The 16,061-nt window shown below is 37.5% G+C and overlaps 2 protein-coding genes across 2 annotated transcripts; one reads left to right on the top strand and one right to left on the bottom strand.

Moving 5' to 3' along the window:
- Positions 1 to 147: 147 nt before the first annotated feature.
- Positions 148 to 2,994, bottom strand: selenou1a (selenoprotein U 1a). The gene is made up of 7 exons (XM_056760769.1): positions 2,928 to 2,994; positions 1,955 to 2,324; positions 1,612 to 1,791; positions 1,399 to 1,490; positions 1,162 to 1,302; positions 887 to 1,051; positions 148 to 800 (listed from the first exon to the last, which is right to left on the bottom strand). The coding sequence occupies exons 2-7, from the start codon at positions 2,277 to 2,279 to the stop codon at positions 705 to 707; spliced, it is 999 nt and encodes a 332-aa protein (XP_056616747.1). The 5' UTR covers positions 2,280 to 2,324; positions 2,928 to 2,994; the 3' UTR covers positions 148 to 704.
- Positions 2,995 to 7,856: 4,862 nt separating this feature from the next.
- mat1a (methionine adenosyltransferase I, alpha) lies at positions 7,857 to 15,968 on the top strand. Its single transcript, XM_056760861.1, has 9 exons — positions 7,857 to 8,172; positions 9,366 to 9,443; positions 9,653 to 9,775; positions 10,434 to 10,546; positions 10,633 to 10,776; positions 12,249 to 12,467; positions 13,824 to 14,006; positions 14,176 to 14,309; positions 14,677 to 15,968. Exons 1-9 carry the CDS (start codon positions 8,097 to 8,099, stop codon positions 14,777 to 14,779), a joined length of 1,173 nt encoding a protein of 390 aa, XP_056616839.1. The 5' UTR covers positions 7,857 to 8,096; the 3' UTR covers positions 14,780 to 15,968.
- The last annotated feature ends 93 nt before the right edge of the window (positions 15,969 to 16,061 follow it).

Genomic DNA, 16,061 nt, shown 5'->3' with positions numbered 1-16,061 from the left:
TTACTATCATTTATCAAAACAATGGGCGATTTATTCTCATTAAAACCTCTCTACACACAGTAAAATATATATAATATAGGAAACCCAGATATGAAATTGAGATTCCACACATTGACAATGAATTAATAAGTGTAAAGTAAAAACATTAATGAAGACAAATTTTCCAATGTAGTAGCATGTTTATTGCTTATTGTAAGCTCCACGTCTTGAAACCTTTGACCGCTCACTGAAAAAATACCAGCAGGTTTGAAAGTATGTGCTGGCCTCAAATCTGCTCTCTCTTATTAGAGTTGCGAGTCAGACTATCATTAATACACATACCACCATTAAACCACCAGTACAGCAGCAGGCAGCTTAAGAAATCCAGTGAGGTGCAAAACAACCATGCAATGATTCCTGATTAACTACTTCTAAAGTGCAACAATATTACTCATGTTCAATGTTCAATTTCATAATAATATCCTTGACTGTGCATCCTTAACTTCCTGTAAACAAGGCCACATGTCTTCTGACATGATTTGAGGTGTTGTCAATTAGTTCTCGTGTTACAATCAGTGCCATGAATCCTATATCAACTGAGCGTTTTTCTATTCACAGCATCAGGAGGAGAAATGAGGTGTGATGAGGTTCATGTACATAAGTTGTGATTCAAGAATATGGGCGGACTCTCCTTGGTTCTGCTCCAATTTGACCGATAAGACAATCTACTTTTCGCCTACAATTTTCTTAACAGCTTCCAAAACAGACTCATTGCTGACTCGATCTCCAAACTCCTTTTCTCTATGTTCTAGAAGAACCCCCTGAAAATAGAAAACAAAAGTCTATTAGATTGCAGTGGTATACAGTATGCAATGACCTACTTGAAGACCTGGATCTAAAACATCACCTGTTTGCCAGACCCGATGACAAACACTCCTCCCAAGACAAAGCCTTCTCCATTTATGTTGCCCTGATAACCTGACTTCCAGGCCCTTAAAAAGTTTTGCCAAACCCCTAAGCGGATGAAAGCAAGCCCACCCATCTTCCTCTGCTGTGGTCCATAGAAAGCTTGCTGTGGACAAATATACGTAAGATATTACACCAAAATACATGCTATTTAGGAATACATTCAGGAATCAAAAACGCAGAAATGCTCAGTTTTAATATTGTCAGTCTACCAACCGTTTCATCCAGGAAAATCTCCCCAGCAAAATTCGGCTTGAAGTCCTGAATCTCTGAACCTATTTTCTCCTTAACAACAGCATAGAGAGGGACCCCGAGCTCATCCAGCTGAGGCTTCAGAGAGGACAGCTCAGAGGCTTCCTGTAGATACAAGAGTCGACACAACCGCTTCATCACTGTCCACAGTGGACCAGAGGATTTGACTAAATTGTATTACGAGGAATGTAATTAATTTACCTCTCTGCACAAAAATCATCCAGGTCGCCGCACAGCCATGATCACTGCGCCCGATTTCTCCCACAGACTCCTAGCTTTAAAAATCTTTGCATCTGAATGAATACGAATGAAGGTCCGTAAACAAACATTTAACGTCTGATTGTTCCATTTTTGTTTCTGATTGTGACTTAATTCCCTAGACTTAAATCTCTAGATTTTGGTGATATTTCTTACCATCATCTATGGTTTTGAGGTCAGTATTCTCCAGGTACTCCAGTGTAGCAGGTGCTGTTTTGCTCAGCAGGTAGTCAGTGTTGGCCAGTATTATGCCGGCGATGGCAGCACCAACAGCGCCAAGGCCTAGTGACCACATGCCCATAGCAAGCGTCTGGCCCTCCAGGACGGACGTCGAAACTGCGGTGAGTGAAACAACAACATTGTTTTAGAGACTGAAAACAGATCTTTCAATAGTCTTATTTCAAACTGAACTTGTTTGTCTTCATATAATAACTCAAGGCAACCGACTATCTGCTAAAAATACATCTTATACCAAGACATGCTGGAACAAGACCAGTACCTTTTGTCTTACTAATGGAAGACTGGCTGTTCTGGCTCTCCCTCCATAATTGGCAATTTGTGGAAATAGAACGAAAACACAACAAGTTGACAGAAGTGAAAGGCACTAATGTCTTGAAAACTGGCTGGCATGAGACGGTCAGTGGAGCACACTTTGTGACTGTCTTATCACCTCCCGTTTCTAATCTGCATTGAGACACAGATGACCTGGAGTTTACAGAGATTCTGTGCTTGAAAGCACTATTTACATTAAAAGATATGCGTCCTCTTGGCCACAAATGGGTCAAATGTATGGAGCGTAATACTATAAAGGCCATTGTAAACATCCAGGGTGAGTTAGCCACCACTCCAAATCACCTCAGAGGAACATTCTGGAGAGGAAAGGAAAATAGTGCTCCTCAATTTTTGCTTATTTGCATACAAAAATATTATTACATAATAATTGTACATCCTTTAAAATAAGTATAGTTGATATAATTTTTTCTCAAACTTGTTTGGCGATTAACAGCACGTTATATCTTCTACTTCATTTGAATTTGTGTTCTTTTTGTGTAATGCACAATATACTGCGAATGACAATATGTGGCATGTTCCAGTGTTTTGTAACGTCACCCGAGTCACTAAGCCTCGTTGTGTTACGTAAAGGATAAGACGTCGCTATTCCTTGTTGAAGGTTACTTATTGTTCACGGATGTATCAACAACCTGTCAAAACGACTAATATAGCACGAAACCTCGGACCTAACCTGTAATGTTAACACTAATGTTAATGTACAAATGGCGGGCAGCACGGAGATTATTCAATATTTTGCGCAACAGGCCATTAGTGCATCGAGCTAGCATGTTTATTTCGCCAGACACATTTACCACATTACTTACAATGCAAGATAAAAGCACGGACGATACAAACAGCATTATAATGTGCATTAAAACTGGTTTTAAAAAACGTTAACACAAGAAATGAATGACACTCACCACTCGCAGTTCAAGTCTGCTAATGTTGTCACCTACTACCGTGGAGTGACACTGGAGGCGTCCTCATCTCTTAAAGGGACAGGCGACAAAATCATGACAGTCAAAACTGTTGGTCACATTTCCCAATGCTTATTCTTAGCGTTATACACATATTAAAATCATAAAAGAGATTTTATAACATAATCTTACAATTACACAGTGTTTTATATAGCAATGTTTGCCACCTCCGTTCACAAATGTTTACTCATTCAAATAGGCTACTCTGGCTAGATTCGTTGGAGTAATATGCACATTTGTTATATAATAACAAAAACCTAAGGTATTACATTTTTTTGGTTCATTTTAATGCGTTTTTTATTTTTATTAGTTCAATTCAATTTTAAACATTTTAGACACCTTGCAGCTTGCAAGTCACACATCCAGAAAGATATCTGTGTATTAATATCTTCGTTTATAACCTTTGCAACAGCATAAAGAAGGACTTGGAGAAGTTATTTACATTATTGTAGTATATATGCACCGGATGTCTCAATGATCTGAATACTAATGGACTGAAATTATGTACATTATGTACATTTTTGCTGTGGGATATTACTGCCCTCTACAGACAAATATAGCACCCTGCATTTTGACCAGCTGGGCTAAGATAGATCCCCTGCAACAATGGATCAAACTGTTTACATCCAAAGATGTGTGTCTGTTTACACTAAACAGTCTTATTTCCTATACACCTATACCATGCACAGCCTTATGCCGAATTAATATGATGCTGATAGTCACTCTTTGTACTGATGTTTTGAGCATACGTATAACCATTGGAGTTCTCTATAATACACTGATATAACCTGATTATTTGAAAACAAGAAAACATCTTCTCTAAACAAAATGAAATTTGTATATTTGTATGTTTTTTTTTATAAGTAGCCTAGGCCTACACTATTAGTCTATCCACAACAGTGAACTTCCCAGCGCTGTTAATTTCAAACGCATCTATGAATTTTTTTCTTTTTTATGTGTCTTTCGTATTGGTTTATTGAATTGTAAGTGTGTTTGCTTACAAGTGTTACAAACTCGATTATGTAAGGTGATACAGTTCGGTTAGTGGATCTGGACCAGCTCTGTTTTGGTGGTAATGGTTATTTTTAGAGGAGAGCAGCAGAGGCCAGTTGCTTCTGGCTGCTGTTGGCTGGAATGTGCTGAGATGAAAGCTTCCCCAACATCCCACCCTATCCTGCAGCTGCTGCACTCCAGCGGACCACTTAGATCCTACGGGAAAGCACAGGGATCCTTTAAGGATATAATTACAATTTAATGAAACAGATGTGGTTGCAGTAAGTCTAATGCAGAATTTGATTGATTACAGGAATGATCAATACTATGATAGGACAAGACATTCCCACAATAATGTTTAAGGAACGTTCTTATAAAGTTATAATGTCTGCCCACACATAAAGAAGGAGTGTATGAATCTCAACAATAGTGATAATAATTTAAAAAATGGGTAGCCTCAACCATGACTCCCAGGATGCATTGCATCATCAATAAATAATGCAGATAATCTTACTGTTATCTTTATTTGCTTTAAGTTTTGCTGGGACATTATGAGTGAGTTGATCTGTTTATCTGAATATTTTGTTGATTGTCACCACTGTTGCTATTCATATCCTGTCCACACTGAACACTATAATGGTGGCTTTAAACAAAAGTGAACATCAGGATCTAAACCTCTGATCATTTTCAATAAGAGCTTTTGTAGATATATGACAGAAATAAAGTTAAACGTCAAGTGATGATGGTAATGGTGTTTGTGGAGTTGTTTATTCCTCCTCTGGTGAGATCTTGACAGATTTTATGTGTTCATGTGTTGCAGTTAGTGTTCATCTAAGATTGTGTGACTGTAAGTCAGCTGTAGTGGTTGTGTTTTTTCTGTTCTTGTTCTTTTTCTTCTGTGATGTTGCTTGTCAACAGAATATTATTACATACAATTAGGAATAAGGTTTTTATAATGGTTTCAAAATGATAGAATTTAACGTTCACATAACCAAGAAAAACATTCTTAAAATAAAGAAAAAAATTGGCATTTTAAGGCTTTTGTAACATTCTTAGAACATGATTTTGCTCGCTGGTAAAACTTAGAAGGCACAAACTAAATTCCGTCTCATACAAGCTCTCACAGACAGGCAGCTTATCTTTCATACCCAGCACCAGCTCAGCTGTAAGTTCACCCTAGTTCAACTTCTTGGGTGACTTATGAAGAGTTTTTTCCTAGCACACTTGTGCAGGATTTTCTCGGTTTAAGAACCAGTAAGCAAAAGGCATGTAAAACACACCTACTAAACATTCTAATGCCAATTATCCATTGGCTTTCGCATAGCACACCTCCTTTTCTATTCAGCTTATCGAAGTAGATCACATTTGACAAAGGGGCAGGGCAGACGTTTATCACCTCAACAACAACAATTCTGCCCCACATCCATCACAACCTTGAGACAATGTAAATGCATTTAATAATAATCTATTTAATACCAAGGCTGATGTAAAGTTGAGTGCATTGCAAAACTAACCCTCATTTCAGAAATCTGAAATCTTATTAAAAGAGATTATCCTGTAAATATTTTAGTAAGACATTGCAATCGAAATAATTGCATCACAATTGAAAGAATATCTTAAATCTGCAAACCGGTTTATATTTCGAATAAATATATCAATATGTTAATGTTATGAGTATTTTTTTCACCTTTTCACTTAATAAACAGCAGTGGCTCAGGCTGTTGACAAGTTTGAAGTTAGGTTAATGTAAAATTCATGCAGTGGTCAAACTTTTAAAATAGCAATAAAATGGACTCTCCTGCTTGTGCATCAGTCTATCTAATCCTGTTTGGTCCAGTTAGTATTCAGATTGCTGGGACATCACTATAACTGAATGATCATAGTCCATGAATCGTGACCTTACACATGCTTGTATGTTCAAAAAATAGCTTAGGAATCAATGCTTCATTGCCATGCATTAAGGTTTTAAATAAAAAAATATACATTTAAAAAGGAATAATTTATTAATTACACAATAAATTCTACTTATAATAAATTGTTTAGTTATTTTATTGAATTGGTTTTGAATAATTTACTCCGGACTTAATTCCCCCTTTAACCTGAATTTTAACCCGACGTGCCACATTTTTGTCTGGTTGAAGGTTCAAGAAGAAACTGACCTTTGTCTCATCCCACGTCATTTACTCATTTGTTCAGAAATTGTCCAAAACCAATAGTACAACTTTCATGTGGAACACCGTGTGGTTATTTCACCACATTTTAAGATTTGTTTTGTTTTTAATTGTCTGTTAAAACATGTCTTCACAGGTTGGCATTACATTCATTCACCATCAACATCAAAACAATCCACTCACTTCTGGTCTGTGTTTGGTTGTAATATAAAAAAGAATTTGTATTCAATTAATACAATTATTCTTAATGCATACTAATATTTTTTTGTATATTAATTGTATTAAATTAAATTAAAACTACTCAACAATTATAGATTCTTTACGGAGGTCTACCATAAGTTTAGCTTGGGCCACATAATGTTTGTTTATCTATATTGATCTTGACACCATCTAGAGTAATAATTATTTCTACTTTCCTGTAAGTGGATAGTTTATCTTGCTCAAAAACTGTAGGTTTTATTTGATTGGGCTGTCCTAAGATCTCGAAGGACCTAAAATCATAATTCTGTTTTCGTTGTGTCCTTGCGAAGAGGGGAATTAATACACCACACAATTACCATACTAAAAGTTATTTCTACCGGAAGTGTCTATGTAAAGGTGAGAAATCAAGTCAGATTAAACATTACTTCCATTGTGCATTTGACACTTTTCTGAGTGTTATTCACTAGTAAGTGAGCTATTCTTTCTATAATGAAATAGTGAAGTTAAAGCATCAGGTATTAAACAGTCAGTCATAGAATAATCCTCTAAATGTCTCCGTTCATTCAGTGGAACACTTTAGAGTACTTTTCACCCTTATATTTTATTCTATTCTGTTCATGGCAAACCATATGCAGTAGGTCACAACCTCTAGAATACACATTTGACAGTTTATTGTCAGCAATAATCTGCCAAATGACATTACATGTGTGTTCTCAATAAAATTCACTGACAGTCAATGGGTGACTAAATAAAACTACAGAACGCAAGTAATTCATATACTTAAGATGAAGGTAACAACAGCAAGAGTTACTCCTTGTTGTAGCATAGCAGTGTGGCCCTGAACTGCACACTTGTTGATTCTGGGTAAATAGTACATTTTCCTGCAGTTAGTACCTTTACATCTGACCTACTGAATATTACGTCATAACATGTCCGAAAACATTTTACTGGGAAATCCTAATATATCTGAGAATTTCAGTCCTTGACACAGAAGAGATGTTGAAGAAGACAAGCCAGAGTAAGATCATGTTAAATCATATTCTTAGCTATATAAAAAGTTGTTTTAATTTATTTATTATATAACCACAAAAACATCTCCTGCCAACCACATGTCCTTTTAAAATAAGAGGAGTTCTGTTTCTTCCAATCACATCTACACATTCACCACGCCCCTTAAGTTTTGATATCACTTAGCACAAGCTGCCAGGGTTTTATTACAGATAGATCACCTGTTATTATACAGCCCAGATCTGATAATGTTTAGTCAAATGATCTGAGTTTCAAAGGAAAACTTAATCGCATCTATGAGTCTAATAAATCAACAAACACGTCAAGTATCCATTGAGTTTAGCGCACAAGGGGTTAACTGAGACTTTCGGAGACTTTTAATCTCCTCCCCCAAAATAACACCCCCTGGAATGGGCTGCCCCATTCGTTCACATGACACGTGTTTGTGTGTGTGTGTAATTGTGAGAGAGTGAATGAGTATGTATGAGGCTATGTATGTGAGTGTGTGTGCGTGTGTGTGTGTGTTTTCTTTCTGCCATATATAGGGGCCAACTTGCTTTGAGACAGGGTTGTCTGTTTTATAGTCAGTTCTTTCTGCAATCCTCTCTTTCTTTTTTCTATCTTCTACATAAAGTCCCAGAGACCCACAGGACTATAAGGAGCTTTGCATTCTTCGCCTACTTTTGAGGAACATTTGACAGATCAGTGATTTTGAAGCTTTGCTGAGTTGCTGGTAAACATGGAAGGATTTAATGATGTGCATGATGATGGCTCCTTCATGTTCACTTCTGAGTCTGTGGGAGAAGGGCATCCAGGTGAATTTTCAACCTTTTAGGCATTATTAAATTAGATTGGAAAGACCTCCTTGTGGTGTTGTTCTTCTACAGTGTACTCTTAATAACATCCCTTTGTTTCATTAGTATTATACAGACATGTAAGTAGCTCTATAGTAACTCTTAAGTAACCCTATATTAGATTGTCTTTACTGACATCTCATTGTAAATGCCTGACAGCAAGTGCATACTTATACATTATTTAACCTGCCTCAACATGTCACTAAAGCATAAAGCATGGGAGTTAAGCAACAGTTCAGTAAGGTTCAAAAGCTGACACGCACAGGTAATTCACACTTTGGGTAAGTTCCTTGTGCTCGGTAGGTATTTCATTGAGTGAAAGTCTAGTAGACAAAAATAGTCAATCAGATGATGTGTATTTTACAAGGCGTGTTATATTACAGCCTAACGCTGGAAGAGATTTTTTAGTTACGTATTTACTACGCAGTTTATTTATATTGACTTCACAATGGCACTCTCCCCAAATTACACTTAACACAGTTATCTAATGAGAGTCACCACTTCATTGGTACACCTGTTTACCAATAGATTTTCCAGTATCGTGTGGGAACCTACCAGACCTCGCATATCTTATCAACCATATTGCTATTCTCTCATCACGCTACAAGGGCAAAGTGCTATGAAGAGAGTCATGTACCACATTGCAGAATTAACAACAGATGAAATCCTAATTCTTAACTAATTCCCTCTACAAGAAACTTGTTTAACTGGTTAATGTGGGCAAAGTCTTGCTAAACATCCATCATCAGCACATATCCTAGCAGATCAATCAATACTCATATGCAAGACCAAAAAATCTATTCTAAAATGGATCTTGACTGAACCGGTCTCATAGATTCGGCCTGTTTGTCAGTCTTGCATTATCACCTGGGATGTTGATTTTGACAGTGTTGTTTCTGATGTAACCCATCTAATCTGTTGCCTCAGCTTTCAGCTCAAATATAGACTGAGTCAATGATTCTGAAAGGAGATGAGCACTAGTATTGTCCTCTCTAGCTGCTCAGCTACGGCTTTGCTTTGTTGGGATTTTGTGTATATTGAAGCATGGGGTTCTAGAGTGGTACCATAAACTACTAGTTACCATCACACTCACGGTTTTATTTAATCTGTTATACTAACTTCAGTTTTTTAATAGTTTGACTTTTTTTAACCAGACAAAATCTGTGATCAAATCAGCGACGCAGTCCTCGATGCACACTTGAGGCAGGACCCAGATGCCAAGGTGGCCTGTGGTGAGTATGCTTTTGTGCTTCACAAACAAAATGTTTTGATTTAAATCCATTGCATTTAGAGAGGTCATAAAGTCACTGCATACATTTGAATGAACTTCATGACTACATTTTACATAGTCATTGATTTTACACCTTTCATTTGCGCAGACAACTCTTTGTGTTTGTCCCGGGTTGTAGCGACTAACGAAACATATTGATTTATTTTACAGAGACAGTTTGTAAGACTGGCATGGTACTTCTGTGCGGTGAGATCACATCTCGAGCCAACGTAGACTACCAGAAGATTGTACGTGATACTATCAAACACATCGGTTACGACAACTCTGAAAAAGGTCAGGTCCTCTTTTGTGCTTCTCTGTAATTTAAAGCTCATTGTCATAAAGTTAAAGATAACTAACTGTGCTTTACAGGACTTTAATTCACAACACTGGGCTAAAATCCTTTATTGTACAGCTAACTGTGGATTATTCCGCGTATTCCATGGTCATTTGCTCAATTAAAATCAAGCCAACAAGCCAGCTGTTATTAATGTTTGCAGTACAATTTTTGATCGAACGGGTAAAAATAACGGTTTGCCCTCGCTGACAGAGTGGGGCGATATGATTGCATTTATTTGAATTAATTATTAATAGAGAGAGATGTGCGAATTGCCTGCATAGTACGTGTATCTCTGTTATAGCCTAGTGAATCTGCGAACGAGATTCCAGGTCAGAAATGGCAAAGTTACCTGTTGAGAAACTATTTTTTCTCGAGCCAATCATAATCAGGTTATTGATGACGACCATTACATAGACTGTTTCAGCGGCAACAACCAAAACAAACGTTATGTGGCCCAAACTTAAATTCCGGTACACCTCTGCAAAGAATCAATAACTGTTGAGTTTTAATTGAACTTAAATTGCGTCTGATGAAACCGTCTCTGAAGATGTTTAAATATTTAATGCTTAAATAATAAATTAATTTTAAAAAAATCTACTGTTTTAATTTCAGGTTTCGACTACAAAACCTGCAATGTGCTGGTGGCTCTAGAGCAGCAGTCTCCTGATATTGCACAGGGTGTCCACATTGACAGACATGAGGAAGACATTGGAGCTGGAGATCAGGTTAGATCACAAAAACAGCGTAAAAACAGTGAGCTTGAATATGATGCATGCTCAACGTAGTTCCTACATATTGCCTTGTGTTTCAGGGGCTCATGTTTGGTTATGCCACAGATGAGACAGAGGAGTGTATGCCACTCACCATCGTCCTTGCCCACAAACTCAACACAAAAATGGCAGAGCTGCGAAGGGATGGCACTATTCCATGGCTACGCCCAGACTCTAAAACGCAGGTCAGTTATGTAACAGTATAACATTTCAAATCAAAAGCATTTTCTTGTAGACAATTTTGCCATATTTGCCAGTTGAAACTTTCATTAAAAGTTTGCATTGTTTATTTTTCTAAATTTATTTAGTTTGCTTTACACTGCCATTTAATATAAAGCTAGTACTAGTAAAACTGATATAGAAATTGTTATGTAACATGCACGTGATTGCAATATTTTCCTTAGTTAAGTGTTTGTATGTAATCTGTATTATGTTGTAGTTATTTACATGCCAACGACCATTTTTACAAATTTACAAAAAGAGTAGTGCCACTGTGTTTCATGCATTCTGACTTCTTTACAATGCTTAAACCTGCTAGCTTCTCATGCTTGACATGGTCAACTTGTCAAAAAACGAGTTGGACGTAGTATTTCTGTGCTCGATCACTCCCCCATCCTTCGTATTGGTTTCCGTTTCGTAACAACTTTTCTTAGTCTCTTATTGGACAATTCTCCCGGAAAGCACGGCCACGCGTCAACCATCCAGGGCGAGATGAAAGAGCATGCCCGCACATCAACCTGGGAGATTGGGGAAAAAAGCACGCTCATCAGTGTGCTGCTTCGTTCGCGAAGTTCAGCGGTGTTTGTTTGTTCACTGCATTTTGGTGGGGAATGTTATAAATGGAGGATATAATGCTGGGTTTGGAAATCGTTTGAAAGTGATAGTTGGAGTGGGTAAGTGAAACTGAGTCATATGTCTGTGTTTTGTTGGCAGTCCGCGTCTACGTGCATAAGGTAAACCACATGAACTTATAGTGAATCAAGAGTTATGCAGGGATAATGCATATTATGTGCATTATGTACATATATTATGTGATCGTGCTGTAGTCCCGACCCCCTCCTGCACGAATTCAGGGCTCGTCTGTTTTCGGGAAACAATCGTATAGCTGTATCTATATTTTATAAATGTGATCAAACAAAAGACTCTTCGAAGATACGAAGTATGCAATACTACTCTATTGGAACTCAAGATAAATATGAGATTGGCAGAAACTGCGTGTGTTACATCCGCTTTAAAGCCTGTTTAGAAGTGATTTTGTCACCAGATGATGTAAGTGTGTCTTTGGAGTTACAGTGTGCAGGTTGAAAACCGCTGACTGATGTTGACCATGATATCTTATCAGCCCTAGTGTTCATTGAACCAGAACATTGGCCAATAGGTGTGACTGCTGTTGAGCAAGATAGTGAGGCGGTCTCTTCTCATGGTTTTAAAATGCCCCATCGCATGACATCCAGAGCACCCAGTCCTTACATTTCCTAGTGGGTTGGAAGACACGGCTGTACACCTGTCAATCACAGAAACATGCCAGCAATCCAAGCTGGGTAGCTGGAAAGCTGAAACCTCTGGTCTATTTTAGAGTTCTGCATTGAGAAACGTAAAGTTGTATCGTTTTTTTTGTTGACCTAGCATACTTCCTTTAAATTTCCTACAATTCCAGGTGACTGTGCACTACAAGCAGGAGAATGGGGCTGTGATTCCGTTGCGTGTTCACACAGTGGTTATCTCGGTCCAACACGATGACAACATTTCGCTGGAAGAGCAAAAACGCATTCTGAGAGAGAAGGTCATTAAGGCCGTTGTCCCAGCTAAATATCTGGACGATAAGACCACCTACCATCTGCAGCCAAGTGGTCGCTTTGTCATTGGAGGACCTCAGGTGAGCTTCAACAAGTCTTTCTGTAACTTTGGTAATAAGCAGTTTTGAAGGAACATTCTGTCTAGGATTTCTCACCCTTTCTTTCCAGCAAAGTTATTTTATACATTTTTTTCAAAGTTCTACTATAAAGCAGAGGTAACGGTGACCAAACATATGTACTGTTTTCCTGGTTTTCAGAAGCCAAAATACCTTGTAGTTCAAAAGTCATAAAGATGTCATGAACTAAGACATACATTTTGAACTGTAATTTTGACATCCTGTAAGTGTCAGAACTGGAAACGCCTTTGTTACTGAAATAACAACTGTTATTGACACCCCAGGTGTCAATGACACCCATGGCCTGAAATGCACCTATCTATGACGTCAAAGATAGGTTGAACACCGCCTCCACAGAAGAATATCAACGACTACTTCTCTAGCCCCGCCCACTGGATCGCGCATGACAGTACTAAAGGAACACAAGTAGTGCAGAACAAGGATTAGTATTACCTGGGGACAACTAGTCATTTGTAATAATTCAGAGGTTGTCTGTGATCTTAATCCTGTGCGAATCGGCCATGTCTGTAATTTGTAAAGTGAAAATTCCCCCACAAATGACCTACCATATTTTGACAAACACAGAGGTCCTGTGATAATACTAGGCCTGTGCGAATCGGCATCTCTGTGATTTGACGGGCTCATATATCATTTTTTCAAGGTTTTATCCACCGTTTGCGAATAATGGAGGCTGTTTTGAGGTGTTTTGATAACATTATGTCATTATGTCATATATCATTAAACGCCATACAACTATAGGCTTTACAAACTATACGCAAAGCCTTGCCATCACATCTGGGAAATAAGTCAGTAAATTTGAGTAAAATCACAGGCTTCACTTATCCCAAGCGAATCCTAATGTTACGTGTCTAACCAAATTCACAGAATGCTACAACTAAGTTTACTACGCAAACTGTTCTCCAATCATAGCAGTGGGCGTTTACTTCCAGGTCTTCACCAGCATGTCCATTAAAACCGAGAATTTGTCGAGCCGGCCTTAAAACCCGGCTAGAAAATAGCCTAATATTATTTAATTTGAATTTAAAAACAACGCGAACGTCATAAGTAGACCTCATACAACAGTATAAAACAATAAACAAATCCAGTTCATGACACCATTAAAAACATTCAAAAATCATTCTTCAGTTTTAATCTTCATCACATATCGAGTTCTATGCGTCTATGCTCAGATTCAAACAATGGAACATCATCATTGATGTGAACACACTCCTTGTGCCATTTTCATGCGAATTCTCTGTATTAACCATTTTCACCTTTATAAACCTTTAACCATAAAATAATGATGATGATGTTTTTTAGGGAGATGCTGGAGTCACAGGTAGAAAAATCATTGTGGACACATATGGTGGATGGGGAGCTCATGGGGGTGGAGCCTTCTCTGGTAAAGATTACACCAAAGTGGACCGCTCTGCTGCTTATGCTGCACGCTGGGTTGCCAAATCCCTGGTGAAGGCCAAACTGTGTAGAAGAGTTTTGGTGCAGGTAAAATTTAACATCTGTGTCTTACGGTAAACAAAACTGTAAATGATCCAGTATGAACGTCTCGACAAAAACGTCAAAGGTTAATATGTTAGAAATTGTATGTAATAGGGACAGGTTAAAAGAGGATTCTGGGAAAGGCTCATGCATAATTCATTCCCATCACCTGTAGGTGTCGTACGCCATTGGAGTTGCCCACCCTCTGTCCATCTCACTCTTCACTTATGGCTCATCGGAAAAAACAGAGAAAGAGTTGCTACAGATTGTTAACAAGAACTTTGACCTCCGACCAGGTGTCATTGTTAGGTATAAAATTTAAAAGATTATACGTTTTTATTACCTTCTTCCACTTCTTTAGAAGCAAGCAATGTTTTGTGTTTAACATTAATCTTTTATTTATTATACATATATGTCCAGGGTCCTGAGTGGCAAATGGTGCACCGGTGTAATATTACCATAAGTGATATAAAAAGGAATACTGTGACTTAAAATACATGAAACAACTACTGTGATCACAGTTCTGCTTTTCCCCGCCATTTCCTCTAGAGGTCGCTGCCATCAATGTATGATAAATGATCAAACTGCATTTGTAGTTCATGTGTATGAGAAATTATTTTGGATTTAACGTTTCTTCAGTTTGAAAAAAAGTTACCAACTTAATTTTCACCAACAGGGACCTGAATCTGAAGAGGCCGATTTATCAGAGCACCGCCTGCTATGGTCATTTTGGCCGATCAGAGTTTTCCTGGGAGGTGGCCAAGCCTCTCAAGATTTGAAGTGACAGGTTCACCCTTGAGTCATTGTTTTGCCACTGAAGCTTTGCAACAGAATGTGTTCTCTCTCTTTCTTTCAACGCTCCTCTTTTAGTTTAGCTCTCCTCGCATGTACACTATAGAGGAATATACTGTAAATGTCACAATTGAAATCACATTTGCAAGTCTGTCATAAAAGGACCCCTTTACAGTTTAGTGTAGTTTGCTAACTACGATCTAACATATTTAGATTTAAATTCAGAGACAATTATAAATAAGCTCTTTGTAGGTTGATTTCTCAGAGAAGCGAAATATTGTGGCTCTGTGGTGATATCAAAACATTGCTCTGTTTGTTTGAGCATCCCAAAAAAGCAGCATTGGCTCCGTCAGTGATGTTACTTTGGGTGGGACTTTCTGTTTATTTACCAATGGCAGACGGTGAAGTGTTTTGGAAAATCTTTTTTGAAAAGTCATTATTTTAGAAAATTGGGTGCTTAGATATTACACACTTTTAACAATAAGTAATAATGTATACCATAAGCTCCCAGTCTTCACTGCATTTGAATTTTCTTGAATGAATTAAATACACAATATTTAATTTCTAATCAAAATGCTTTTATTTTGTTGTATTTTTTATTTTAAACATGTACAGATAATCCGGCAGCATGTTGTCATAGAGACACAAGATTTATATTGTGGACCATTGCTTTAGGTTTACACACGTTATGGTGCGAAAGAATCACGTTTCTTGCATGTACTTGTGAACTTACAGTCTTAAAAAGGGCCATATCCTGTGTGCCTTTTTTCTTACAATTACAAAACAATTGCTTTCCATTCTTCTCTCTAATATTGCTGAATAGCAGAGGGATCTTCACAGGAGAATAACTAATGTCTGCTTGTTTACATGTACAGATCATTGGTAGTGGTCTTACACAGTATTTTTCAGCACTGGAGCATAAGCATGTGTGATTGTGTGTTTGCGTGTGTGTACATCATTTGAAAACAAGAGCAAAGCCAAATGATGTCGCATCTTTGATTTGTATGTACGGATCACACTATGGAATATAGACTTCTGTATCTCCATGTGTACAGAGGCATTCATCTATAAAAACAACTTTATTCTTACTCTTTCCTCTCAGATTTTCAACTTTTGTCTTGGAATTAATCTGACATGTAAATAATTGTGAATAATTAAAGTGTGAAAAATTCTTTATATTTGTGTCAGTTCTATGAACATAAGGGACAACTCTTTACTAATTAATTAATGTATTATTTTATGCATATAAAGCCGTGTAAAATGAAAAGA

This window comes from Triplophysa dalaica, chromosome 11 (assembly GCF_015846415.1).
Source record: "Triplophysa dalaica isolate WHDGS20190420 chromosome 11, ASM1584641v1, whole genome shotgun sequence".
Lineage (NCBI taxonomy): Eukaryota > Metazoa > Chordata > Actinopteri > Cypriniformes > Nemacheilidae > Triplophysa > Triplophysa dalaica.
This window is presented reverse-complemented; position numbering and strand designations above follow the sequence as displayed.